The sequence below is a fragment of the Acytostelium subglobosum genome, assembly GCF_000787575.1.
Source record: "Acytostelium subglobosum LB1 DNA, scaffold: scaffold13, whole genome shotgun sequence".
Classification (NCBI taxonomy): domain Eukaryota; phylum Evosea; class Eumycetozoa; order Acytosteliales; family Acytosteliaceae; genus Acytostelium; species Acytostelium subglobosum.
In genome coordinates, this window is record NW_012236520.1 from 643108 (window position 1) to 669787 (window position 26680).

Below are 26680 nucleotides of genomic sequence, written 5' to 3' on the forward strand. Positions count from 1 at the left end.
GCTATCCAAGAGAGGTACCTTGTCGCTATGGCTGGAGAGGTGGGCGGAGCGGAACTCCATCCAAGGTGTGTGGAACTTGCGGAAGAGGCCAGTGAACTTGCCTCCCAGGCGCTTCCTGGCGTTGCGGTGTTGAGTTCTCCACGAGTCCAGGTAGCCATGGGTGAGATGGGCTGGGGTGTTGAGGAAACGATTGAACACCCATACCTTGTAGGCAATTGATCTGAGCCCAATGTCCCAGAGGTTGAGGCCACCTTGATCCCAATGGAAGCTGGCGCGGTCCAGTGCCATCGTGTTGATGAAGCTGGAGCCGTAGGCGGTGGTCTTGGGGGCTGAGATGGAAAACGAATCATTCGACTCTGGAAGTTCCTCATGTTACATATTTAATTTAAAACAAAAGTCAAAAATTTTGTACACTGTGAGATTTGAACTCACGCTTCCGAAGAAATTAGTGCCTTAAACTAACGCCTTAGACCAACTCGGCCAAGTGTACTGATGAGTTGCCAATTCAATTATTTATTATTTTATGTCTAAAACTTCCTGGTTTTTCTTTTTACTCCCCTCTTATTCTCAGCATGCGCACGCCCTCAGTCATTAAATAAAAGTCTCTTCCGAATTTTTGGATTAACCTATTAATTATTTTTAAATTCAAATGCCATTAAATTGGTCCGATTGAAATTTCCTCTTTGAAATATCCTTTTTTTAAATTTTTCGCGTCCCAAACTTTATAACTTAGATTGGGCATGTACTTTCTTTTTTTGCAAATGTAGTGATAGCAGTGTGTCAGACCCCTTCCTCGTCTGATCAGTTCCCAACACTTCCCCTCTCTACCTTATTCATCCACCGACGACATCAACAACAACAACAACAACAACTTGATTTCATTCAGATTCACACAAAGGTTGAAAGAGATAACTATACTATACATAACTTATAATATAATGTCTAGACAACTATTGCGCAATGTCTTGAACATCAGACTCGCTTCGTCATCAGTGATGCGATCTGCCTCCAACAACTCGATCAAGATGATGATGTCCAGCGGTATGACTTTGTCATCGTACTCGGCGACTCCACTCTTCCAGCAGCAACTGTTCAGAGATTCATCAGTGATGTACAACAACAACTCTGTTCGCAACTACTCCAGCGCCATCCAGTTCAAGCTGGCAGATATTGGTGAGGGTATTGCCGAGTGTGAGGTCCTCAAGTGGCACTTCAAGGTCGGCGACTCTATCAAGGAGTTTGATGCTCTGTGCGAGGTGCAATCTGACAAGGCTACTGTAGAGGTATGTTGCTTTGTTTGAATGATTGGACTCAAGACTCATTCATTCCTTCAATCACTAACTCATATCCAATCACAGATTACAAGCAGATACGATGGTGTTCTCACCAAACTCTATTACAATGTTGGTGATATGGCCAAGGTAGGCTCACCACTATGTGATATCACACCAGAGGGTTCAGATGCCGTAGCCGCACCAGCACCAGCTGCCGCTGCTGCTAAGCCTGCCGCAGCACCAACTGCTGCAGCCTCCGCCTGCCCATTGGATTCGACCAACGATGGCGACCACGAATATAACGAGATCATCGTCGATGGTAAGACTTTCAAGGTGCTGGCCACACCAGCCGTGAGACACTTGGCCAAGGTGAACAATGTCAAGCTGTCCAGCGTCAGAGGATCAGGCAAGGATGGTCGTGTATTAAAGGAGAACCTCTTGGACTTTATCAATGGAAAGCAACAACCTGTACAACAGCAACAACAAAAGCCTGCTGCTGCTGCTGCTGCCCCAGCAGCCGCTGCCGCCACAGCCACCACACCAGTGTCACAGACAGAGCGCGAGAGACGTGTACCAATCACTGGAATCAAGAAGGTGATGGTCAAGACTATGAACGCCGCAGCCTTGGTGCCACACTTTGGTTACTGCGACGAATACACAATGGACGCACTCATGGCCTTGAGGAAACAACTCAAGTCTGTTGCATCTAACCGTGGCATCAAGCTCAGCTATCTCCCATTCCTTATCAAGGCCACCTCTTTGGCCCTTCTCAAGTATCCAGTGCTCAACTCTAGCATGTCCCCTAACGAGACTGAGATCATTTATAAGGTATGACTTTGGTAGAGGGCGAGGGCTAGGCGGTGCCTTACAGACACTCATACTAACTCAATCACAATCAAACTTACTTAGAACTACCACAACATTGGAGTGGCAATGGATACTCCACAAGGACTATTGGTTCCAAATATTAAGGACGTACAGAATAAGTCGATATTCGAGATTGCACAAGAGTTGAACAGGTTACAAAAGGTCGGATTGGCGGGTCAGCTGACACCAGCTGATATGTCGGGCGGCACGTTCTCCCTTTCCAACATTGGCACGATTGGTGGCACTTACGCCTCACCCGTCCTGCTGTTGCCCGAGGTGGCCATCGGTGCCATTGGCAAGATCCAGAAGGTGCCCAGATACGACGACGACGACAACATCGTCCCAGTCAACGTAATGCAGATCAGTTGGTCGGCCGATCACCGTGTGATCGATGGTGCCACCATGGCCAACTTCTCCAACCTCCTCAAGGCCTACATCGAGACTCCAAACACCATGCTCCTTGATACCAAGTAAATCATATAATTAATCAACATAATAAATGAATCAAGATACTATGCTACTACTACAATGTATTATATGTTGTTGTGTAGGGTACTAGAGGGTCACGAATGGACACGTCAATGTTGGTGGGCGTGTGGACGATCACTCGCATTGGCGTGATGGTCTTGGACAGTGACTTGACGGCCACCCAACCAAGTCCAGAAATGATAATGTCGGTGCATGTATGTCTAAAGTCAACCTTCTCGGGTATGATTGTGAATCGCTTGGCCTGACTCAGTTGGATGCTCTCCTCGGCTAATCTCTCTGCATCGCCCAGTGGCGGCGACAACATCTTGCCGCGCTGTCTCGTCAACAGGTCGTCAGCCTTGTCCGTTCTACACAAATGTAGTGGTAGATGGGTGGACGTGTAGATGGTGAACGTGGCCAATCCTCCATCATAGTCGATGCGTGCCAGTCCGCCAAGATACAATGATTTGCCACCAATCATGTGGACCACGGTGGGCTTGATACGCTTGGTGGGGATGACCATCTTGAGCTCGTCAGGTCGCAACAACTTGATGATCTGATGCGGGTTGTCAATGCCTGGGGTATCAAACAATGATGCATTGTGCCAAAGTGGCACGGATATAATGTTGAGCGTTGTGCCTGGGAAGATGGATGTTGTGGCGCGATCCATAACAGTTGGCTTCTCCTTGGCGGCCGCTGTCGCCTCATCATCACCTTGTTGGCCATCTTGTGTAAAGACAACCTTTTGTTTATACTCGTCTACCAATGAGTTGATGAATGTGGACTTGCCCACGTTAGAGCAACCTACGACAAAGACATCGCGTCCACGTCGGAGTTGTTCCAGCTCGACGATGAAGCTGGCCAGACCATCGCGACTGGCGCTCGACAGAAGCTTGACGTGCGACACCACCATGCCGTGCAGCTTGCACTCGTGGCGCAACCAGTCCTCGATACGATTCTTATGGATGTCCGCTGGCAACACATCCATCTTGTTACCGACCAACACCACAGGGTTATTGCCAATGATACGTCTAAAGTCTGGAATGAAGGTGCCGTGGAAGTCCATGATATCGACCACCTTTATAACCACGCAGTTCATATCCTTGATCGCTGCCAACTTGTTCTTAAAGTCCTCAATTGGAATCTTGATCGGTGCCACCTTGCCATAATGTTTGAGCATATGACATCTCTGGCATATCTCCTTCTCTCCAATCTTCTTTGCTCCACTAGATTGTGATCTGAACTTCTCAAACTTGATTGATTGATTGAATGATGGTGTGATTTAGCGTGGAGTGGGATAGTTCCAAGAGTGATCCAGGTGAGTTCGTTTTCGTTTGGATAGAGATTGATTGATTGAATGAGTGATTGAATGAGTGAGTGTCTGAGTGTTGAATGATGACAGCATGCATGATCGACCAAGGGTACTTACATTCCTCTTTGCTTCATTCTCCAAGTGTGTCTCATAGTCTATAATTGTGTCGCTTTGTTGTTGATCACCATCAACAGAAGCAGCGGCATTAGGGTTATCCTTCCTCTGTTGCTTCTGCTTCCTTTGTTGTTTGATCGATTCGTGTGTCTTCATTAGACGCATTGCCACTGACTTTGGTATGAAACCAAGCTCATTAGGATGATCACATTGCATTATACATCCACAACCTGTACATCTTGTCTTGTTCAATCGTTTGATAAACTTCTCCTCTTCTTCTTCTACTTCTTCCTCTTTTGCTACATCCTTATTCTCTTGACCTTCATGAACTTGTTTAACAGCTCTTCGTTCTTTCTTTCGCTCATTCAATCTTTGTTTCTTGTTGTCAACAAGTATATCTTGTTGTTGATTATCGGTTGGTATTGTATTGTCTATTGATGATGTTATTGTTGATGTTGTATAGTTATGATGATGGCGATTATGTGAGAATGGGAATAGGAGTGAGGATGTTGGAGACTTGGTCACTATGTTGAGGCTAGTACGAGCCAATAACATCCCTCGATGTAATGTACGAAGTGAGATAACTCTATTGACAAAGTTCATCTCTCTTATATTATATATATTATCACTATGTTTGGTTGATTCGGTAAATTGAATGAACTCATTCACAGCCCAACAATCGTTCGTTTTATTGATTGACACACACTTTTATCATCAACAAGTTTACTTCCAAATTTGGAAGTTAGTCCATCAATGGAATAATTCCATATGTGATCACAAATATAACTTAATATATATCTTATGTTACTGATTATATATAATGTATGATTTTCAAGTTACTATTGTCCATCATTAAATGTTTGGCAAGTTCCAACAAACAGTGGACAATCACATTTTTCGTCTTTTTGGTCTACAACAAAGTTTGATCAGAGTTTAGTCTTGTACATTCAAATCATTATCTCTTGCATTGTATCATATCTACATCATATATAACAAACAAACAAACAAACAATACAAAGATGTCGATGATCAACAGCGCAATATCTACAATGTTCAATCGAACCAATCCACATGCCGCTCATCTGATGAAGCGTGCCCAAAGAGGACTATACGGCGGTCGTCTAATCCAATATGGCAACACCATATCATTCTCTCATAGAAAGTACGATTCATTCAATCAATCAATCGATCAATCAATCATTCAATCATTCAATCATTCAATCCAATCGATCATGATGTACATGTATTGACATAATCATTCGCGGACACTATAACATAATATACTTGGCGCGACAACAACCATAACAACTTTATAGGACTCGCAGGAATTGGTTGCCCAATGCACAGATGAAGACTTATCACAGCGATGTACTAGGCACTGATCTGAGGGTCAACGTCACAACTTACACGATTAGATGCATCGACAAGGCAGGCTCATTCGACAATTATATCTTATACACCAAGGACAAGGATCTACAATCAGAGTTGGGTTCAGATCTCAAGATACTAATGAAGACCACTATGCAGCAAAAGGTGATCGAGCAACTCGAGTTGGCAGAGTCACAGCAACAGCAGCAACAAGACGGAACCAATGTCGCCACAGCTTAATTATCATTGTCGACGCAACAAATCAATAGTATTAAACTCAATATAATATATATATATATATACGGATATGATTGATTGATTGATTGGTCATAGGTATGATGTAATATGAGGGTATGTCCGAGAGGGTATGTCCGCGAGGGTATGTCTGTGAGGGTTGGTGGACTTGGTGAAAAAGGTTGAACTCATTCATTCATTCACTTCATTCCATTGTGTAATCAATCCAATGTCCATTGTACACTTGTAATATAAATATATATGTACAGGGGACATACAGACAGATAGACATGAGTAGTAAGCCACCACCTCCAAAGCAACAACAACAATCACCTCCTGTCTATGTACCAAAGGTTAATAAACAGGCAGAGCCATCATCAACAACATCAACCTCAACAACGTCTACAACATCAACATCGACAACATCAACTACTACTTCACAACCTGCTATAACATCAACGACACCAGTTCAAAATGGAGATGTAGCATCAGGATCATCAACTACTTCTACAACTTCAACATCATCTACATCGGCAACACCAGCAGCAACAGCGACAACAAAGAAAGAGAAGAAGCCACAACCACCAAGAGAACATAGAGAGCGACCAAAGAAACCACAACAACCTGATCAACAACCACAACAACAGCAACCTGAAGCTGCTGTTGGAGGTGCTGGAGGACCACCCGAACAACCTGTTGCAAAGGGTGCAGCCCAATCCAAACCAGCAGCAAGACAACCAAAAGCTCCAAGAGAGCCAAGACAGCCAAAGGAACAGAAGGATGCTGTGCAGAAGAAAGATGGCGAACAGAAGCAACCCCCAGCTCCAAAGGAGCCCAGACAGCCTCGCGAGCCAAAGGATCAACCCGCAGGTTCCAAAGAGCCAAAGGGTGCTCCAAGGGAGCCGCGACCTCCCAAGGAACCAAGGGCCAAGGCTCCTCCAAAGCAGCCTGCAGCAGCTGCTGCCGGTGGTGCACCACAACAACCTGCAGGCGGTGCCAACAAGGGTGTCAATCAACCAAAGCAAGGAGGCGGCAAGACCCCCAACACTGGCAAGGGAGGAGCAGCAACAGGTACAGCCGGTGGAAAGAAAGCAGCACCTGCTCAAGCAAAGAATCCAAAGGAAGAGCAAGAGAGGAGAGAACAAGAGGCCAAGCGAAAGGAAGAGGAACAGCGTATTGCTGCCGAGCGACTTAAAGAAGAGGAGCGTAAGAAGGAAGAAGAGCGTCTGGAAGCACTGCGCAGAGAGGAAGAAGAAAGACGATTGGAACAAGAGCGTCTGGAGAAGGAGAGACTTGTACAAGAGCAACAAGCAGTATGTTATCATCATCGTGGAGGACGAGATTGCATCGACATCATGAACGCTCACTCACTCACCTCATATGTAGCGCGAACGACTTGCCAAGCTCAAGGAGGAACTATTGGTATTGTCACAGCTTCGAGCAAACAACACAAAGGCCAATGCCAAGAGTCGCGCTGCTGCGGAAGAGGAACTACACAATCTGGACTCGGGCTTTAAGCGCATCACAAACTTCCTCAAGAAGCTCAAGTCCATCTCGGACGTGGACCACAAGGAGAACCTGTTGACAGAGATACAGCAGCTCAATCTATCAAAGTACACAACAGAGATCATCCCGTCAATTGTCAAGTCATCGTTCAAGAACAATGACGTACCAATCATCGTCAGGCTTCTTTGCGTGCTGCATCAGCGCTATGATGGAATCGACTCGGCTGCCACTGAGTCGCTATTCCAACTCTTTGAGCCACTGCCCATCATGCCCTCCGAGTCAGAGGCTGAGCGCAACGCCAAGATCACCAAGCGCAGGAATGCCATTCGCCTCATTGTCGAGCTGTATTGCGTGGATATCCTACATGGATACGCTCCCATTTCCAAGTTGATCAACAAGATGATTACTGGCAGCTCATATGAACCCGAGCGCGATTGTGGATATCCCGTGATGCACATCTTTATCAGCTTCTTGCGAGCCTGTGCGCCATTGATTGGTTATTCAAAGGACAAGGTATGTATGAGTGGGCGATGTTGGCGAGGACGGCAGGCCTGAAGACATGACTAACATCACTCAATCAATCAAGTGCCCAGATCTTCCAGACTTTTACAACAACATCTTGACGACTGAGGAGCAGACATCGACAAGGGAGTTGGCCGAGACGTATTACAAGACTGCCATTGACTACTTGCAGCGCGAACAACAGACACTTCGAGAGAAGGAGAAGGAGATCAAGAGTGCAAAGTTGACAAAAGGTGAGGTGTCGGAGCAGATCGCCTCGTCCTACGAGGCATTGCGCAAGAACTACGAGAAGCTCACCACTGTCATCTCGTCGTTTGCCGAGATCATTGGCGAGACGGTGCCAAGCAGTGACTACTCCACCAAGATGGAGACAGAGGCCAATGAATCAAAGGATCAATTGGAGCTGTTTGACTCGCCCTGGGAGAACGATGAGCAGCGACACTTTTATGACAACCTCGTCGCCCTTCCCATCCCCAAGGCCAAGGTGCAACAACAGCAGGCCGCCACTGCCGCCGCTGCTTCAGGTGGTGACAGTGCCACCACAACCACCACTACAGCCACATCCCCATCAACTCCAGTACCAGCCACCACCTCAACACCAACTCCAACCAAGAAACACACAAAGGACCCAGAGGAGAAGGCGGCCAAGGCAAAGGCCAATCAGATCTACAAGGAGTGTCTGCAACAGTTGCGCACGGCAACTCTAAAGCCATCGATTGTGGACAACATTGTATTGGATTTCGTCAAGATCAACATCAAGGCATCAAAGAAGAAGGACTTTATCGCCGATCTCTCACAGTGCAGGGCCGACCAGATACCCTTCTACTGTCGCTTCATTGCGTCGCTCAATCAATCTGCACAGCACAAGGAGTTTGTGTCCAACATCTGTCAGTCGGTGGAGGACGAGCTCACTGGACTCATTGAGAAGAAGGAGCAGGTGCACCTCACCATTCAGATCAAGAATGTCAAGATCATTGGAGAGCTCGTCAAGTTTAGAGTGTTGCCCAACCCCGTTGCCTTCAACTACCTCAAACTCTGTTTTGACGACTTTACCCATCACAACATCGACATTGCCTGCACCCTACTCGAAGTGTGTGGCCGCTATCTCTACAAGTTGCCAGAGACTCAGTTCAGGTTGAAGAACATGGTATGTTGATGTTGTTGCCGCGCGCGTGTCATTGAACGATTGTATACTTACCTTCACCTCCCTCACTCCCTCGTGACCAACAAGCTGGATATATTGATCAGGAACAAGAATGCCAAGGTGATGGAACCAAGACATGAGGGATTGATTGACAATGCTTATCTGTCTTGCCGACCAATGCAGGTCAAGAAGAAGGTCGTGGATCCAGTGCGTCAGTTTACAAAGTGGTTGATCTTTAAGTACTTGTGCGAGGAGACGACTAAGAAGGTGGTGGACAAGCTGCTTCAGTTGCCATGGCCCCAGTGCCAGCCCTATCTCAAGAAGTATCTGCTGGCTGTCCACAAGGGAAAGTTTGGCAACATCTACCCGGTGGCAGATATCCTCTACGCGCTGCGCCGGTACTATCCCACATTCGTTCGACATGTCATCTGGCAGCTGATCGAAGACATCACCAGCGGCTTTGAGCGCAACGACTTTACGCGCAATCAGAAGCGTATCATGGCCGTCACATTGTTTGGCGAGCTGTACAATGCCTGTCTGCTCAACTCATTCCACGTGTTTGCACTGCTCAAGGGTGCACTCGAGTATGGATACTCAACCATGCATCTTCTCCCCGTCAATCCCGATCGCGAGAAGGAATTCCTCAAGCAGCGCTACAAGCCCAACATCAATGACTTTGATCCAATCAATGATACCTTCCGCATTCGATTTGTAAGCATTGTCCCATGGGACCAGCACACAAGTCACATTCCAGATGACCCTAACCCTTGACCTTACCCTCACCATAGATATGCAGCCTTATCCTCGTCTGCAAGGATTGCTTCTCAGACAAGGACATTACAAGCCACCTCCAGCCATACTTGTTGTTCTTGCAACGCTATGCATTGACCAAGCAGCTGTCACTAGAGTTGGAGTTTATGTTGTCAGAGTGCTTGGCAATCGTTCCAAAGATCAAGGTGTTCAAGACATGGGAGGAGGCCAATGAGGAGTGCTCAAAGAATGCCTCAAAGCTTCAATTCCCAACCGAAGAGGAGATGATGCAACAACAGCAACAACAACAGAGTGCAGAGAATGATAATGACCTTGCTGTCGGAGGCATGGGTGGCGGCGCGACCAGCAGTGCAGGTGGCGTTGGTCACACCAGACGCAAGGATTTGAACAGGCACAACGACGCGGCAAACGATACACAGAGACAGGAGACCAATCATCGCTCAGCCGTGGACATTAAGAGACGCACTCAGGAGGAGACCGAGGAGGACATGGCATTGCTCATGGAGTTCAAGAGGGCCATGCAAGAGAGCACAGAGGCAAGAAAGTCTGACAGGCCCAATGTTGGTAAACTTGTTCTGCCCTCTGTCCAGCTGGCTGCCAAGTCAGTCACATTCCCTGCCACCTCCCCGCCACTCCTCTCCAATGAGACCATACCATCGACATCAGGCACATCACCATTGCCATCAACAGTTACAACAGCACCAACTTCACCTCCACCTGTCACACAACAACTATCACCTCAGCCCACACAGCAGTTGCAATTGCCACAGATACCCACTACAACTACAACTACTCAATCGAATGGTGGTGGTGATCAACCAGAGAGAGTACAGTTCAAACTACTACTAAAGAGAGGAAACAAGCCAATTGTAAATATCCATTCATCCATCGGTTCAATCACTCAATCACTAACTTCTATCCTAAACGTTGTAGCAAAAGAACATTGAGATATCGGAAGACTTCTCATTTGTGGCTCAGATCAAGCAGGCACAAGAGGAGGAAGAGAGGAATGTACAGGAGAACAAGAGGAATGTATTGAGACTGGCCAGTCAAAACACTTAAGGTCCAAAGACACAAGCAATCCAATCCAACCCAATCCAATCCAATCCTTTGGCATGCAAACTTGGTTCACCAACACCCACGCCAGTTCAAAGGTCGAGTGGTTCTGCCCTTACCATGCTCTACCCTTGCCATCACAAGTCTTTATAGGCCTCCAGGATAATCAAGTAGTCTGGCTACCTTTGGAACGACACAGTCGGTAGTGGGTCAGTCAAGACCAACAACACGTCACGTGACTCAATGTCTACCTTGAGGTTGTCCCAACAACAATCAATCAATCAATCAACAAACCAACAACAACAACACTCATTAAGATGGTTTGGATTCCAAGCCGACCAACCATCTTTACCTCCACATCAATACATCAATACATCCGTTCATCCATCCAATCTACCAACAACTCACATGATCTTTGAAACGAACTTCCTGAACGATTAACGAGGATTTCTTTTCATTTTTGTTCATTTTATTTTGAATTAATTTTTCAATCTCAAGTTGATTGTTACATACCATCCATCAGGAGGGTTGGGGGTTCGAGCTGCTGCATGGACCATGAAGAAGAACGAAGTCAACAATCTCATTCTTTCCTTTTATAAACTACATCACCTTAAACATATATTAAAGTATGTCTATTATTATTTCATTCATTCATTCATTCATTCTTATCACAGCTTTGCATTGAACGAACAATGGACATATATTGAATATGCCATGTTTAAATCGATCAACAAACAACAACAAACAGTGACATTCATTGCGAATATAATTGAATGCCAAAGATAGATATTAATCATTATCAGTCATATTGGAAACATGGATTGATGTTATGACTTGACAGCAGGACATGACTTTATCATGACCAATGAATGAATGAATGAACGAAATGAACGAATGATTCACAGACTTGGATCACAACAACAAAGCATAACATAGGAGTTGCTAACATCTCCCCTCAATCAATCAACTAAACAAACAAATTAGGAAATGGACATCAACATTGAGAAGTTGAACAAATTGGCAGCACAAGTTCGCACTGGAGGTCCAGGATCTGTTCGCAGAAAGAAGAGAGTCGTCCACAAGTCTGGTGGTGCTGCTGATGACAGACAGCTCCTTGCCAAGTTCCAGTCGCTCGGAATCAGACCAATCGCTGGCATTGAGGAGGTCAACATGTTCAAGTCCGATGGTACCATCATCCACTTTGACAATCCACACGTACAAAACGCCCCAAAGACCTTTGTCGTCTCTGGCCATGCCCAGACCAAGACTCTTCAAGAGCTCTTGCCAGGCATTATCTCACACCTCGGTTCGGACGGCCTGAAGAGATTGGCCGAGCAATTCGTCACCTCCTCCAGAGCCGTTGCATCAGAGACATCATCTGATGATGTTCCAGAGTTGGTTGGCAACTTTGAGTCAACTGCTTAAGTTAACTTATATAAATTATATATATACTTATCTCATTCTTAAGGGTTTAGGGTATAGGGTAAGGGTTGAGGGTATGGTCGGAAAACAAGACGACAAGTTTGTCAAATAAATAACCATATTTGGTAATTCTTGAACCATTAGTTTAATTGACGAACATATAATCAAACAATATAATAACAGATAATATGTCTAAAGTACCAATAACATTGATATCTGGCTTCTTAGGTGCTGGAAAGGTATGTTCACTCGTCCTCTCAATCAATCACAATCAATCAATCAATCAATGTTGTGAACTAACATAGCTTGATCAATCAGACAACATTCCTCAATTATATATTGAATGAACAACATGGAAAGAAGATAGCAGTGATACAGAATGAGTATGGTCAAGAGATTGGAATTGAGACTGCAATGGTTGTCGGTAAAGATGGTTCAAAGGTGTCTGAATGGTTAGAGTTCCCCAATGGATGTATATGTTGTACAGTCAAAGACGACTTTGTTCGTTCAATCGAGGAGTTACTAAAGAAGAGTGATCGATTCGATTACATATTGATCGAATCAACTGGTATGGTATGTATCGAGAGAGAGTGAACGACGCGCTCATATGACGGGAGTCAGACACATTCGCTCACTCACTCAATCAAACATACGATGCAGGGCGATCCAGGACAGATTAGTGCTTCACTATGGGTAGATGATGAGTTGGAGTCACCAATATATCTGGATAGCATTGTTACTATTGTTGATGCAAAGAATATACTTAGACAGGTGGATGAGAAACATCCACAGATGACTGATAAGAAGACGACGTTTACAACAGAGGCCGAACGTCAGATTGCATTCGCTGATGTTATACTGCTTAATAAGATCGATCTGGTGAACGACAAGCAACAGATCGAGCAGATACATACCAAGATCAAGCAGATCAATCCATTGGCCAGCATCATTCACACTGAGCGATCGGTAGTTGACTTGGGTCGCGTACTCGACACCAAATGCTACACGCCCAACCTGGATTTGTTGAAGGACTACCTGGATCAGGACAAACAAACTGATTCAGAATGCACGAGTGACTGTCAACATGATGGACATCACCATGGCCATGGCAAGGCTATCACAAGTGGACATTCAAGTCATGTAAACACAGTATGCATCAAGGAGATGGGATCAGTGGACTTGGTCGAGCTAAACAGGTGGATAGGTGCATTGGTATGGGAGGATTGCAAGGACAGAGTGTTCCGTATGAAGGGACTAGTGTCGGTAAAGGATGAGGCGGAGAAGTACATCCTTCAAGGTGTCTATGAAACATTTGACACGCAAGCAAGTGGCATTCAATGGACAGCTGGCGAACCAAGAGAGAACAAGCTAGTATTCATTGGCGAAGACCTGGATCAAGAGTCAATACAACAGTCATTTAAAAGGTTGATCGTTGGTTGACCTTATATGAGTGAGCGCACAAGATTGATTGGATTTATTAATTGATTTGATTGAATGATTGATTGAATGGTTGATTGAGTGTACATTATGAAGCCATGATCATTTAGGCAGTTGTTGTCATGTTGGTAGGAGTTGGAGTGAGTGATGGTGTAGGAGTTGGAGTTGGTGATGGAGTTGGTACGAGTTTGCCATCAGTGTTGTTGGCAAAGAAATAGAGCTTGAGGAGCAGTCCCAAACCTAGATGTAATGCCGCAATGCCAGCACATATGATCAGACCTCTCTTGGTAAAGTCCTCTTTGAGTGGAGTGAAGATGTTGGTGACAAGGAATGCGCCAGAGACCAATGTACACAGACCGACGATCACCCATTGGAAGATACCAATTGGCACGACACAAAGTACCGACGCTGGAATAAAGATGAAAAGAGCGTAGCCATAAATGCAGACCATGTCCAACAGACGCAACTGGAGCTTCATCCACTTGAACAACGCCCAAAGTATGAGAGGAATGGCAAAGGCATATCCAAGAATGGCAATTGTACTGTAGACCAACTTCTTAAAGTCAACCTCCCATGCTATTAATGGTAACAAGTACAAGTTAGTATGTGTTCGGGAATGGACTGGACGATCATCATGACATTGACAACATACATGAATGATTAGAGCCAATATATTCATTGAGGTTGGCAGTGACAGAGATGACAAAGATCAATGTGATGGTCGTCCACCATGGTCCATACAGGTCGGGATTCTCTCGAATGTGATGGAAGAATGAGAACTTGAATGGCATCATTGATCGGACAAGGCGATGTCCAACTTCGACCGTGTCCACATTGAATAGGAATCGGTAGTATTGAGGTTGATAGAAGCTGTATGTCTTGGTATCCGGTTCATATTCATTCAAGTTACTCGAAGATGCTGTTGAATAATCAGCATCTACTGGAGGTACTCCTCCAATCCTATCTGAATTATTATTACTATTATTATTATAATTGATATTGTTGTTCTTTGGTGATGTAGTCTTATCTATATCTATTGATGTATGATTGAAGTCTGTACCCAGCGAAGTTAGTTGAGTAGTCCTTGGGTCTATGGAAGTCGATTAACACATACTCTGGAATTGGAGATCAGGTTGATAGGCTGTAGATTGAGTGCTTGTCGATGGCACTGTTGAGGGAGGGAGTTGTTGTTGAGGTGTAGGCTGTCTAGTGTAGGTATCATAGTTGATGTTGGTATTTGTGAATATAGCTTGTGGTTGTGAATGATGTTGTTGTTGTTGAGGCTGCTGTTGTGAAGGTGGAGGTGTACTATTCAAAGGTACCTCTTCAGTTGAGAAGGGATTACCATCCTCATGTTGATTGTAACTCATTGTTTGAACAAGTCAAGTTATCTATAAATCCTGTTTATCTGTTTGTTATACTTGTTATATTTGTTATACTTTGTTTGTGATGGGATGGATGAGTAAGTATGAATATGGTGTGAGAAAGAGCAGGAGAGAGTAGAGTACCCACATTCAAGCTGCCTTCACATGTGCCCCTGTGGCTTGTCAACATCATACCCCTATCAAGTTGTAGTAGTGCTTCATCCGTTCACTCATTCTCGCATCTAATACACTCATGCACATCAATATTATTGCACCACTTTCACACAAGCCACCCCCACTTGCACCTTCCCTTGAGATTAAGGAGGGGATTGATGCCCTGGGACTCAGTCTACAAAACTTCAACATTTTGATGGAAAGAGATAATTACAAGTACAAATATATCTATTTTAGTAGTTAATTTAATAAATAATATATATAATTTTATATATAATTAAAATGTCGTTTGGCTCAAAACCCAACATTATATATGATATATTGTGGTGACATTCAGTATTGTTTGTTCAAATATTGACCAGTAATTATTGATCAATATTAACATAACAGACTGATTGTCCAGTCCAGTCAGTCAGTCTTGGTAAATAATATCCTTGACCTTCTTGACCTTGGTTTGATATGTTTTGGTTTGAGGTGGATAGGCAGTTGGCGTGGATAATCAAACGAAAGAATAGTTTAAACATAGAGAGCAGATCTAACTAAAGTGCTCCTCAAAGTAAACAAACTACCTATCTATCTAATTAATTATTATTAATGTTAGTTTCATTTGCCAATATATTATAATAATTGATGATAGGTACATACAATTGATTATCTTTCCATTATTCTATTTATATTATAAACCTTCTTATATATGGTTGATGTTCTTAGTCATCTATAATTCCTTTGTTTACTGGTACTTCCCGTGAAACATTTGAATACTGTCAATTGTTTGAGGAACCTTGAAAGTCTACTCCTAGGAGGTCGGTAAATCATTCTATTCTATCTATCTATCTATATATATCACTTTTATAAGTATGTATATTTAATCTACCAAGCCAATGTCGTAAGTAAGTACAACAACTAGTTGGCTTGAGGTAGGTGTGATGAAAGGTTGAGTTGGGTTGGGCAGAAAGTTAAAGTTTATTAACTCTCTCTATCTCTATCTATTATTAAGTTAAGTAAGTTTGTTGGATTGGATGGCCCTGCAATTACATCAACCAACTACCAACTTGTTGCCAAGATTAAGATGGATGAAGGGAGCTTGCTTGAGCTATTAATAATTTATTGGATAATGGTCGGTTGTTTGTTTGTTTGTTTGATGAATGATTGAATGACTGATTGTTGATGTTGATGTTGATGTTGAGGTTGTTGTTTTAATGTCGTGATAATCAAACAGGCCAAACCAAGGTGACCATCCATCTTCATCATCGCATACCTCATACTTACTTACTTGCATATACTTACTAACTCAACACACACATCATTCACATCCATTCATTCACTCACTCATCTAATCAACACGTTGATGTGTGTGTGTGATGGTGTTAGAGTGTTGGTGTGATCCATGCCTGATCCCATCACACCCAAACTACCAATGGTATGCAGTGATGTACATCACATGTGATGTCCAGGCGCGCCTCTACCTGCCACATTGACGATCGGTTTGTAGGTGGCGATCCACTTTCCTTTCCACCTCTTAAACATGAGAGTGACTGATTGGAATGATGATTGAGTGGTTGGATGGTAAGTGTGTGTGATCAGATGTGTGGGAGCGCGCATCCGACGATCGACGGACGTCCATGAGCCAGTGGTGGGTTGCAGTGTGATGATGGATTGATTGATGGTGGGTGGTGGCTCGTTCGTGGGGATACGATGTACTACACGACCTATGAAGAGAGTTCCCACTACAACCATCTTTTAAGAGCTCTTCATTCATGCATATGTCTTCTCACTATTGATAATACATACACATACACCCACATTTCCACATTCATCCAACCAATCAATCAATCAATCAATCAACCAATCAAACAACACACATCATAACAGATCATCACCTAGGAATCTGATGATGGTTTCGTTTCGTCGTATTCGTTAATCATCAGCTGTAACACGATGATTGATTGACTTGAGTGATTGATTGGGTGGGAGTGCGGGGGTGTGTGGATTGCGAATGAAGAGCGTTGTTGGCTCATCCTTGGTCAGTCCATCACCATACTTAGATACCTATCTCCAACAACAATATTATTTGTTCGAGTTTCCAAAGTCCAAGTATTTGTTTATGGGCTCTAGCGTAACTTACTTGTGATTTCAAGCATTTCTTATGTATGACATTTCATACATACACACAATCGACTTTGAATTAATCAGATAAGATTGTACACACTTAATCTTGTTATTATTATAATGATTGATCATATGGCTAATATGATGATGATAAATTAAAGGATCGGTGGAAGTGTTGCCACCTCCCAAGATGCTGCTGCCGCCACTGCTGATGCTACTGTTATCTATGTTTGTATCACATCAATGTAGACGATTCAGAAGGCAGAACTTCCAGGATTATTGATCAAAATTTGGCACTTTATTTTATGTCACATGCACAGATACTTTAAAGACGAACAATTGTTAACAACCTCTTTGTACAAACTTTTGCAATGGATATTACTCTACCATTTTATCTGATTAAGCAGAACATCCTCCTTTGGGCATTCAAAGGGAGCATACAAAGCAAACGATATGGCAGGAAATGGGCGCTGTCACTAGGCCTGGTCAGTTGGCAAGTCCATTTATTCATTAGATGTCTGAACGATAAATTGCATGTATACACACTCACGACCCTTATAGACACTGTCCGACACCTTCAAGCGGCAAATCTATATTCTGTCGTTTCAAATGACATACGTGTCTCGGGTTGCCTTGCAGCGGAGGACGACTTCTACTACTTTTCAAGAAATTTTGATTACTTTGACAGAATCAACATTCGATGGACGATAGAAAAACCCTTGTCAATCGACCTCCTTTCACAGTGTTCGCATCAAGACATTATCAACCGATGGACACACCTCTCATTGTTCATTAACCATGGTCTTTCAAGTATTTACAAGAGCATCTCGAGCCAGTGTCATCAAGTGGAGCACCTGTCACTTTCCACTGACCCAGAATACTACCGATCAAGTGGCAACTTAGCGTTAGAAATCATCAGTGGCATTATCAAAGAGCCCTTGGGTGTCAGACTCCGGTCATTGGCATTCAACGACATCAATGTCCATCTTGCCCAGTATGAGTTGTTTGACTCACTCGGGCAGCTTGCCAACTTGTCAACTCTCAAGATCCACATCCCCCAATCATATGCCTGGTTACCAGAGAATACCAACGATGTTGTCAAGTCGTTGTATGATTACCTCACCAAACCAAGCACCCATCTCCACAAGTTGGAGATTAACATCATTCTCCATGAAGTAGATGGCCATCATCTCCTGCAGCACCTATTCGCAGATGAATCATGCACCATCCAGAAGCTGACAATACATGAATGCGCATGCTGCTTTCCAATAAATGGATGCCGTCCCCTGCTCAAGCTCAAGATCACTCTTGATCCCATCGAATTCCATGACCATTGCCATTACATTGATACCACTGAAGACAAGGAAATGCTGTACGAGATCTACTATGGTAACACCTCGCTGGCCAGTCCACATCTGCGAACCAATCCAGTTGGGATTCAAGATCGATATGTTCATCTTCTCAATTCATTGTCCCATGTGCGTCATCTCCATTTGATAATGACACAAAACGAATCCATATACCACTTTGTCAATATGATCAGTTGGTCTTCATCCATCTCTAATTGTATCACCCTGCAAACATCCTTCATGGATCGTGATATGACGATCAATCATTATGGCGATATTCTCGACGAATCCATCAGGCGATGTACCAAGTTTCAACTCCTGTACATCACAAATGTATTCGAGGAAAGAGTATCAAAGAGACTAGAGCAGCCATTGATCGACAGATTGCAACAGGTCATCAATCAACACGCAAGCATTTGGAATAAAGACACGTGCATTGACCGATAGGAACTATTGTTGAGATGATCGATCATGGTAGGTGGTAGTGACTATTGATTTGATTTCCAGTGACTCATCGATATTCATTACACCTTTTGGAATCATGGCAACGTCGTGATGCTAATACACAAAGGTAAAGTGCTCAACAAAAATAGATTCTTTAGAATTTTGATGACCATTGGAAAATTGATGACGAAATTCATGGTCACATAGAATGCAAAGGTTCCCCCTTTTGGTGAATCCAAAAGAATCCATTCAAAGTCCGAGTTCACTTCATAAAAGGATGACGATGGTCAATGAAGGATTACAAGCATCGTTCAAATCAAATATACTTTGATACATACATACATACATACATATATACATATAATATAATAAAAGATGGAGAACATTAGAAGAATATTGACTAATAGGTCAGAGTATGCTACCAACTTTAGCAACAACTACTTCCCAGAGGTTATTGCAGAGGTTGAGGATAGCATAAAGAACAATAGAGTGGTCGTTGTTGGAATGGCCTACAATCCACATGTCAAGGAGATAAGAAATCAATTGACCGCTGCTGGTATTGACTTTAAGTATCTGGAGTATGGTAGCTATTTCTCTGGCTGGGGTATGTTATATCACTTATGTTCATTCATCGTCATCTTTCATTTATACATACTCATTCAATTCAATCAATCATATATATATAGACAAGAGATTGGCAATCAAGATGTGGAGTGGATTCCCAACTTTCCCACAAGTGTTCCGTGATGGTCAACTGATAGGAGGTGCTGATGTCGCTGTCCAGGAGCTCAAGGATGGAAAGTTCAAGCAGTAATCCAATGTCCAATCATTCATTCATATCACATCCCCCAACCTCTCCTCCATTTATTTACCCATATGGACAGATTATATTATCTGTCTTTATAAAGTACCTGTAATAAAGTGAACTTTGAAATCCAAAGGATACAATAACCTACATACCTATTATCATCATTATCATCATCATCATCTAAATGAGTCACCCATCACATTGATTGCAATGAGTCATCATTTTCCTGTTAAGCGACCACACCCTCTCAAGTTTGACAAGCGACACTTGAATCCTAAACTAGGGTTCAACTTCATGTTTATTCATTCATTCATATAGAGTGAACACAAAGTATGAGCAGCAGTAGTAGTAGTAAAGCTGTGTCGACGGCAACGTCAACACAGCCAACAACATCAACAACAGCAACAGCAACAACATCAGTCCTAAAGTCAGGCCTTTCAGGTGCATTCTATCTGATAGGCTTGCAGATGGCCAGTCGTCTGTTCACATTTGTACTCAACACATGGATGGTGTCAGCAGTCGATCCAAGCGTATTGGGTGTGTTTGCAATCAAGTACCAACTGTTGGCATCGTTTGTGCTGTTTCTAAGCCGCGAGGCTATAAGACGCACTTGTATCCGTGCTGATCTGTCACAGGGTGGTGCACGCGAACTACAACGCTTCATAAACCTCAGTTGGATGGTGGTGCCATGTGGACTTGTTCTATCGGTGTGTGGCGAGCGACTACTCAATCACTGGAGCACCGATGAGGAGCGACTCATACCCGATCACGACCTTGGTCTTGTCCTATTCACCCTTGCCAGCTTCCTCGAACTACTCAGCGAGCCCGTCTACATCCTCACACAGAACATGCTCCTCTTCAAAGTGCGCACCTTTGTCGAAGGCTCTGCACTCTTTCTCAAAGCTCTAGCCACATACTACTTTGTTGTAATCACCAAGGTAAGTCAGCCATATGGCTGACAGGCGAATGCTACAGCAACTCAGAGTTCAACACACGCCACTCACACAATCATACACAAAGGATGGACTCAAAGGCTTTGGATACGCTCAGATTATATACTCTGTAGTACTCTTGATTGGATATTATGGTAACTTTATCATTGGAATACTTCAATATGATCGATCAAACATGTCAGGGAAGTTTACGTCTGGTGTCCAGATCACTTCTTTCAATCAACTATTACCAAGACGACCGAGTATTGGCACTGGCACCAGCAAGGATAAGGAGAGAGACAGAGACATCTTTGGCAAGGATCTGGTCGACATGACAATGTTGTACACATGGCAATCAATTCAGAAACTACTGTTGACAGAGGGCGAGAAGATTGTACTTTATCTGTCACAGAGCTTGGTGTCACAGGCCATCTTCTCGGTTGTGTCCAACTTGGGCTCGCTCGTGGCTAGGTTCTTCTTCCAGCCCATCGAAGAGACCTGCTTCACAATGTTCCCAAAGCTCTTTGGAGCAAAGTCTCGCAAGGATGATTGGGCCGACTCGTCCAAAGTGCTCACATTGCTAATGAAGGTTATGTCGATTGTTGCATTTATCTTTATTGCATTCGGACCAGCATTCTCTGAGCTATTGCTCAACATACTATATCCCAACACAAGATTCAGTACTGGCGACGCGGGTCTAGTCCTCGGAGTCTATTGTGTCTACGTCGGATTCATGGCAGTCAATGGAGTATCCGAGGCATTCGTACACAGTGTATCCAAGACCGATCAACTCAAGACACTCAACTGGATACTCTTTCTCATTGGCCTACTCTACCTATTCCTCACCTACATCTTCTCCACACTCTGGGGCACAATAGGTATCATCCTGGCCAACTGTATCAGTATGTATCGACATCCATCAAGCCGGCTGGCCACACTCAGACCTCCCTAACACCGCACACACCATACAGACATGCTGGCGAGGATCATATATAGCGTATACTTTATGAATGGCTTCTTTAAGGGATGCAAGGGCTTTAGTCTAGCCTCTATGCTACCAAACAAGTTGCCACTACTACTATTTGGACTATCATTCATCATGACCAATATCACTGGACACTACTACTCTGGTGTTGCCATCAGAAACATACTCATTCATGTTGGTACAGGTGCACTATGCTTTGGATTGGTATTAATATCATTGTAAGTTGTTGTTTGATTGATCATCAGTCCATATCCAGGACCATTCATTCATTAACCTCAAACAACCACAACATAGGTACCTTACAGAGGGCAACACATTCAGAGAGGTCAGAAGGATAATCAAGTCCAAACAACAATGAACGACCATTTGTGTGTACAATGTAGTGATTGATCATTCCAATCGATCAATCAATGGATGGACTCAGCCATGTAGTAGTTTGTTTATTGTATGAAAGATTGATGGCTTCTTCTCTGCAGTGTATAAGGTCTCTTTGATCTTGTCCAGTACAGCAAGGTCATCATCATCACTGGCATCACAAACATATTGTTTCAAATGTATTGTTGATATATGTTTACATCCACTATGTATCTTTAACCTATTACTACTGCTACTACTACTATTGCTGATACTGCTACTACTGCTACTGCTGGATGATGATCCAATGTTGATACTACTACCACTGCTGACACTACTGACATTACTACCATTACTATCGGCACCTGCTACATCAACTATTGTTGCTTGACTGCTTGATATATCGTCGAGGAAGCGAACGATGGAGTCCTCCTCGATGTTGTTGTTTGTTATCTGTGTATTTACAATCTCCATCATGGCTTTGGTCACTTTGACCAGTTGCCTCTTGGTGTTGGCGTCACAGCTACTGCTGTCCTTCAACTTGATGCCCACCTTCTTGGGCGAGACGACCGCGGGGAAGAGTCCGCGCAGAAAGAAGAAGCCTCCCACAGCGATCGGCCAGTGATCGGGGTACTTCTTGGAGACGATGCGACGTAGTGTGCTGGCGATGGTGGTGATCACTCCGGGTAGGGGTGCCGCGTCCTTGCCGCGATGACATAGACAGATTGTGTTTAGTGTGTCTCGGGCAACTTCTTGCGGGTCCAGTGTGTCCAACGCACTGGCCTTACATCTGGCAATGACTCCATTGACCACCCTTGCAAAGTATTGTCTAATCTCTGTGTTCTCCATGAATAAGTTGATCAAATCTGTCGAAGCCGAGTCATTCCTAAACAATGTCGATGCAGAGAATGATCCTTCCAACTCCTTCTCTACAAAGTATTCAAGAAGTTCATTGTTATTCATCATTATCTGATTGATTAAATAAATAAATAAATAAATAAATAAATAAATAAATATATATACAAATAATTATATCTCTATCCAAATGGTAATATGTGGAGAGTTAGAAGTGATTGATTGGATGGTTGATATCAACTTTGATCAAACATCATCAGGTCACAAGTCAATCAATCAACCTATCATTCATTCATTCATTATGGCAGAGTGAGGCAAGCTAGTTTATGAGACAAGCTGCGCTACCTGCGAATGAATCTGCAAGGATTGCTCAGTTTATTCAATTGTCGGAAGCCGCTCAGATTCAAGATGGATGGATGAACCATTGCAACACAAGGCTATCGGATTGAATAGAACCTTGATGGGCAAATACAAGGTGAAGAGACGCACCCCCATCCCCCACTAAGCCCTTGTTCGATACTTTGGGCATGGGGCACCACCCACACGCGTTAAGTCTATCTTTGCAAAACCCTCAAGACTAGGTGAGTGATGCGAGTAGTAATGCTAATCATTCACATCACTACAACAAATAATATCTTTGCAGTGTCTGTATGTCATTGATTCATTCATTCATCAATGTTGACTCGCATTGATCACATTGCTGGAAACAGAGAGGAACTCGTCTTTTGGGTCTTTGACTTAAGAGATCAGAGTATAAGTGATTGATGGAGATAAGTTGGATGTGATGGGTTATTTATTGGCATTATTATACATTGGGTTTAGTTGATGGTACATCCACCTATTGCTGGTGATGGCGATGACTGCGAGTTTGTATGATTGATTGATTGATTGATTGAATGATTGAATGATTGGTTGGTTGGTTGAAGGATTGATCTACCTCCAAGAGTGTATGAGGTTGGTTGATGGTGTAGTAGTCAATGACTACTTATACTGTTACATTCATAACATACTACATATATATATTATGGGTCTGGCGCGCCAAGTCCAAGTCTAAGACCATGAGATGAGTGTGTGATTGATTGAGTGATTGAACCATGGACATTGGACCTTGGAGATCAAACTAACTATATAGTTATTATATCTTAAGTAGATTGGGAAGGTTTCCATAACGATCCAGCTTCTTGCCCCAGTTCTCGAGGATCTTGGCAACTTGACCTTTGCCAAGTTGATCGAAAGGTGGCACGACAAATAGTTTGAGAATGTCGCCCAGGTTCTCAAAGATGGAGCGTTCACGATCTAGTTGATCGCCTTTGTGCGTCTTTCCCGGCTTGTTCTTTGCCCTTAGATGCCCCATGAACAGGAATGCAGTCTTTGGGTCCACCATCCTCAGCAAACCACTGATCAGCAGATGTAGACAGGGCGTGCCGTCAACCAAGACACGCTGTCCCTGCTCATTACGTTGACATCTTCGCGAGTTCTCCATGGCAAACACGGGGATTGACTTGGGTGGGTAGTCGTCCTGCGGCAGCTTCGACAGGATCTCATTGAAGAAGCGTTTGAATTGCTGGCTGCGTGCCTCGAGATGTTTGCGCCATGGTCCAATCTCATCGTCCTCGTCAAAGCCGTCGTAGCACGAGTCTGGCAGCACCGAGTTGGCGTATGTTAGCACGACGGCGGCGTTCCTCCACAGCTGGCCACCCAGCTTCTCAGTGAACTGATTGATCACAAGTTGATGCGCCCCGTCAAATCGCGTCTCTGTGAACTTCTCCACGAACAGCACGCAGTGGATGGTCTTGCCCGAGAGATACTTTTGGATCTTGACCATGTTGGACGCATCCACCTGGTCACCCTGCGAGTCGAGAAAGCCCGGCGTGTCGATGATGTTCAGCTTGAAGCCATTGACGTTGCGGCTGTACGTGAAGGGCTCTTGTGTGCACGACTCTGATGAGTGCACGGGGATGTCGATGCCAAATACCGTGTTCAATGTGGATGACTTGCCCACACCCGTGCGGCCCAGCAGCAACACGTTGCACTCGTTCTGCACGCCCTTGAGCACGGCCAGCATCTCCTGCAGCTCCTCGGTCGTCTCCTTCTCGATGCCGCCCTCCTCGATCGGCTCCTCAAGGATGGACAGGAAGGGATCATAGTCGTCGCCAATCTCACTGGTCTCATCATTAGTGTTGGAGTTGTCTGTTGTAGTGGCCGTGTGGGTGTTGGACAATGAGTTGGTGATCTCGGACAGAGACGTCAGTGACAAACTATTCTCCCTCATTGTGGGTGAGGCAGCGGCCACTGCCACCACCTGTTTATCATCCTTCTTGCTCTTCTTCTTCTCCTTCTGAGCAGCTGGTGATGTAGAGAATGGACTCACTGATTTTTTCTTGATATGGAGTAAAGTGATTGAGTGAGCGGGGGAGTTTGCGCCAACTCATGAGTTTGAAATCAAGTTTGAAGGAATAACTTACTTTATATGGATTGATGTTGAACATTGTTTGTGATGATCACTTTATGATGATGACGATGTGAATGATTGAAGTGGAAGGTTATGGATTTATTGTCGCTCACAATGATTGATGATGGACCAAAGAGAGTGAATGAATTGAGACAATTATGATGGTCGCCTTCCAAGTGTGATTGATTGATTGATTGATTGGTACGCCAATGATGTTGTTGTTGTTTGATAAATGATAAATGTTGTTGCTAAACAGTCTAAATATATTATATATATCTATTAATCCAAGTAACACTAAATGAGTAATATAATATATATATTATATAATGTTAGAATGGAGAAGGATAATATAATATAAAATAATAATAATGATCAGCTGATGATGATGATGACGACTATACTGCATTAAAGGGTGGATTGAATAAATCAAACAATCAACAGTAGGTGCAATAAGATTCATTAATAGAATGTGCCTGGTTTGTTGACTGGCCGGATGAATGGATCGAATGATTGTGTGTACATGTGTGTGTGAATGAGTTTGTCAGGTGATTGAGTGGATGGAGGGGAGTGAGGGGAAGTGATTGATAGGGAAATGACAGCCAGACGTATTGTGTGTGAGTGAGTGAGTGAGTGTGAGTAGTGCTCAAGTAATATATATCACGATGGACGATGAATGATTGATTGATTGAGTGTGATGTGATTGAATCGACAAGGTCATCGTCTTGTGGTGCTGCTACTGTTGATTGATTGATTGATTGACTGTTTCCCTGTCTGTCTGTCTGCCTGTCTGCATGCTAGAGTGTGTTTCAAGTTCAGTCCAGTCTAGTCCAGTCCAGTCCATGATCAATCATGATCGATCCATCAATCATTTCAATCCAATCCAATCCAATCAATCCAATCAAACAATGCATAGCCAACAAGCACATGGATGGAAGTGTCGGCACTTTGATTGATTGAAGATTAACAAACCAAAACAATACACGCACTATGTTACTTAATGTTATATTACATACATACATATTATTATCTCTTTTGTGTTGTTGTAAATGAGTGGGTATGTTATGTATGTGATTGATTGACTGATTAACTGATTATGGACGATAATGGGAACACTAGTGGAGTGTGGAGGTGGATGATGCATCACTTAAATCATCCATCAAACATCAACAACAACATATAATAATAACCAACCAACAACACACGCACACGGATGAACACTTATTCTTATGTTATCTCCAAACATCCATCAATCCATCCTTCAATCAATCATTCAATCATTCATTCAATCCAATCCATTCATCAGGTGACCAACACCAACACCAATACATCATACATCAACGTTCATCTGAACTGGAGCTG

General features: G+C 43.6%; 12 protein-coding genes across 12 annotated transcripts; 7 read left to right on the plus strand and 5 right to left on the minus strand.

The window, feature by feature from the left end:
- Positions 1-902: 902 nt before the first annotated feature.
- SAMD00019534_069310 (hypothetical protein) lies at positions 903-2615 on the plus strand (the record flags this gene model as incomplete). The annotated part of the gene is made up of 3 exons (XM_012898043.1): positions 903-1283; positions 1359-2102; positions 2184-2615. Coding segments are annotated over 3 exons (1557 nt in total), but the record flags the coding sequence as incomplete, so codon positions are not given.
- Positions 2616-2664: 49 nt separating this feature from the next.
- SAMD00019534_069320 (hypothetical protein) lies at positions 2665-4251 on the minus strand (the record flags this gene model as incomplete). The annotated part of the gene is made up of 2 exons (XM_012898044.1): positions 2665-3861; positions 4039-4251. 2 exons carry the CDS (start codon positions 4249-4251, stop codon positions 2665-2667), a joined length of 1410 nt encoding a protein of 469 aa, XP_012753498.1.
- An 803-nt stretch (positions 4252-5054) lies between these two features.
- SAMD00019534_069330 (hypothetical protein) lies at positions 5055-5643 on the plus strand (the record flags this gene model as incomplete). Its single annotated transcript, XM_012898045.1, has 2 exons — positions 5055-5197; positions 5352-5643. 2 exons carry the CDS (start codon positions 5055-5057, stop codon positions 5641-5643), a joined length of 435 nt encoding a protein of 144 aa, XP_012753499.1.
- Positions 5644-5927: 284 nt separating this feature from the next.
- Positions 5928-10642, plus strand: SAMD00019534_069340 (hypothetical protein; the record flags this gene model as incomplete). The annotated part of the gene is made up of 6 exons (XM_012898046.1): positions 5928-6950; positions 7024-7656; positions 7730-8812; positions 8897-9520; positions 9598-10449; positions 10514-10642. The coding sequence occupies 6 exons, from the start codon at positions 5928-5930 to the stop codon at positions 10640-10642; spliced, it is 4344 nt and encodes a 1447-aa protein (XP_012753500.1).
- Positions 10643-11623: 981 nt separating this feature from the next.
- Positions 11624-12061, plus strand: SAMD00019534_069350 (hypothetical protein; the record flags this gene model as incomplete). Its single annotated transcript, XM_012898047.1, has 1 exon — positions 11624-12061. One exon carries the CDS (start codon positions 11624-11626, stop codon positions 12059-12061), a length of 438 nt encoding a protein of 145 aa, XP_012753501.1.
- Positions 12062-12246: 185 nt separating this feature from the next.
- On the plus strand, positions 12247-13498 carry SAMD00019534_069360 (hypothetical protein; the record flags this gene model as incomplete). Its single annotated transcript, XM_012898048.1, has 3 exons — positions 12247-12297; positions 12377-12631; positions 12719-13498. The coding sequence occupies 3 exons, from the start codon at positions 12247-12249 to the stop codon at positions 13496-13498; spliced, it is 1086 nt and encodes a 361-aa protein (XP_012753502.1).
- A 103-nt stretch (positions 13499-13601) lies between these two features.
- SAMD00019534_069370 (hypothetical protein) lies at positions 13602-14865 on the minus strand (the record flags this gene model as incomplete). Its single annotated transcript, XM_012898049.1, has 3 exons — positions 13602-14071; positions 14148-14522; positions 14610-14865. The coding sequence occupies 3 exons, from the start codon at positions 14863-14865 to the stop codon at positions 13602-13604; spliced, it is 1101 nt and encodes a 366-aa protein (XP_012753503.1).
- A 536-nt stretch (positions 14866-15401) lies between these two features.
- SAMD00019534_069380 (hypothetical protein) lies at positions 15402-15557 on the minus strand (the record flags this gene model as incomplete). Its single annotated transcript, XM_012898050.1, has 1 exon — positions 15402-15557. A coding segment is annotated over one exon (156 nt), but the record flags the coding sequence as incomplete, so codon positions are not given.
- A 3753-nt stretch (positions 15558-19310) lies between these two features.
- SAMD00019534_069390 (hypothetical protein) lies at positions 19311-19749 on the plus strand (the record flags this gene model as incomplete). The annotated part of the gene is made up of 2 exons (XM_012898051.1): positions 19311-19539; positions 19622-19749. The coding sequence occupies 2 exons, from the start codon at positions 19311-19313 to the stop codon at positions 19747-19749; spliced, it is 357 nt and encodes a 118-aa protein (XP_012753505.1).
- A 326-nt stretch (positions 19750-20075) lies between these two features.
- On the plus strand, positions 20076-22018 carry SAMD00019534_069400 (hypothetical protein; the record flags this gene model as incomplete). The annotated part of the gene is made up of 4 exons (XM_012898052.1): positions 20076-20681; positions 20764-21577; positions 21647-21878; positions 21955-22018. 4 exons carry the CDS (start codon positions 20076-20078, stop codon positions 22016-22018), a joined length of 1716 nt encoding a protein of 571 aa, XP_012753506.1.
- Positions 22019-22080: 62 nt separating this feature from the next.
- Positions 22081-22980, minus strand: SAMD00019534_069410 (hypothetical protein; the record flags this gene model as incomplete). The annotated part of the gene is made up of 1 exon (XM_012898053.1): positions 22081-22980. The coding sequence occupies one exon, from the start codon at positions 22978-22980 to the stop codon at positions 22081-22083; it is 900 nt and encodes a 299-aa protein (XP_012753507.1).
- A 1024-nt stretch (positions 22981-24004) lies between these two features.
- Positions 24005-25358, minus strand: SAMD00019534_069420 (hypothetical protein; the record flags this gene model as incomplete). The annotated part of the gene is made up of 2 exons (XM_012898054.1): positions 24005-25249; positions 25335-25358. The coding sequence occupies 2 exons, from the start codon at positions 25356-25358 to the stop codon at positions 24005-24007; spliced, it is 1269 nt and encodes a 422-aa protein (XP_012753508.1).
- Between the last annotated feature and the right edge of the window lie 1322 nt (positions 25359-26680).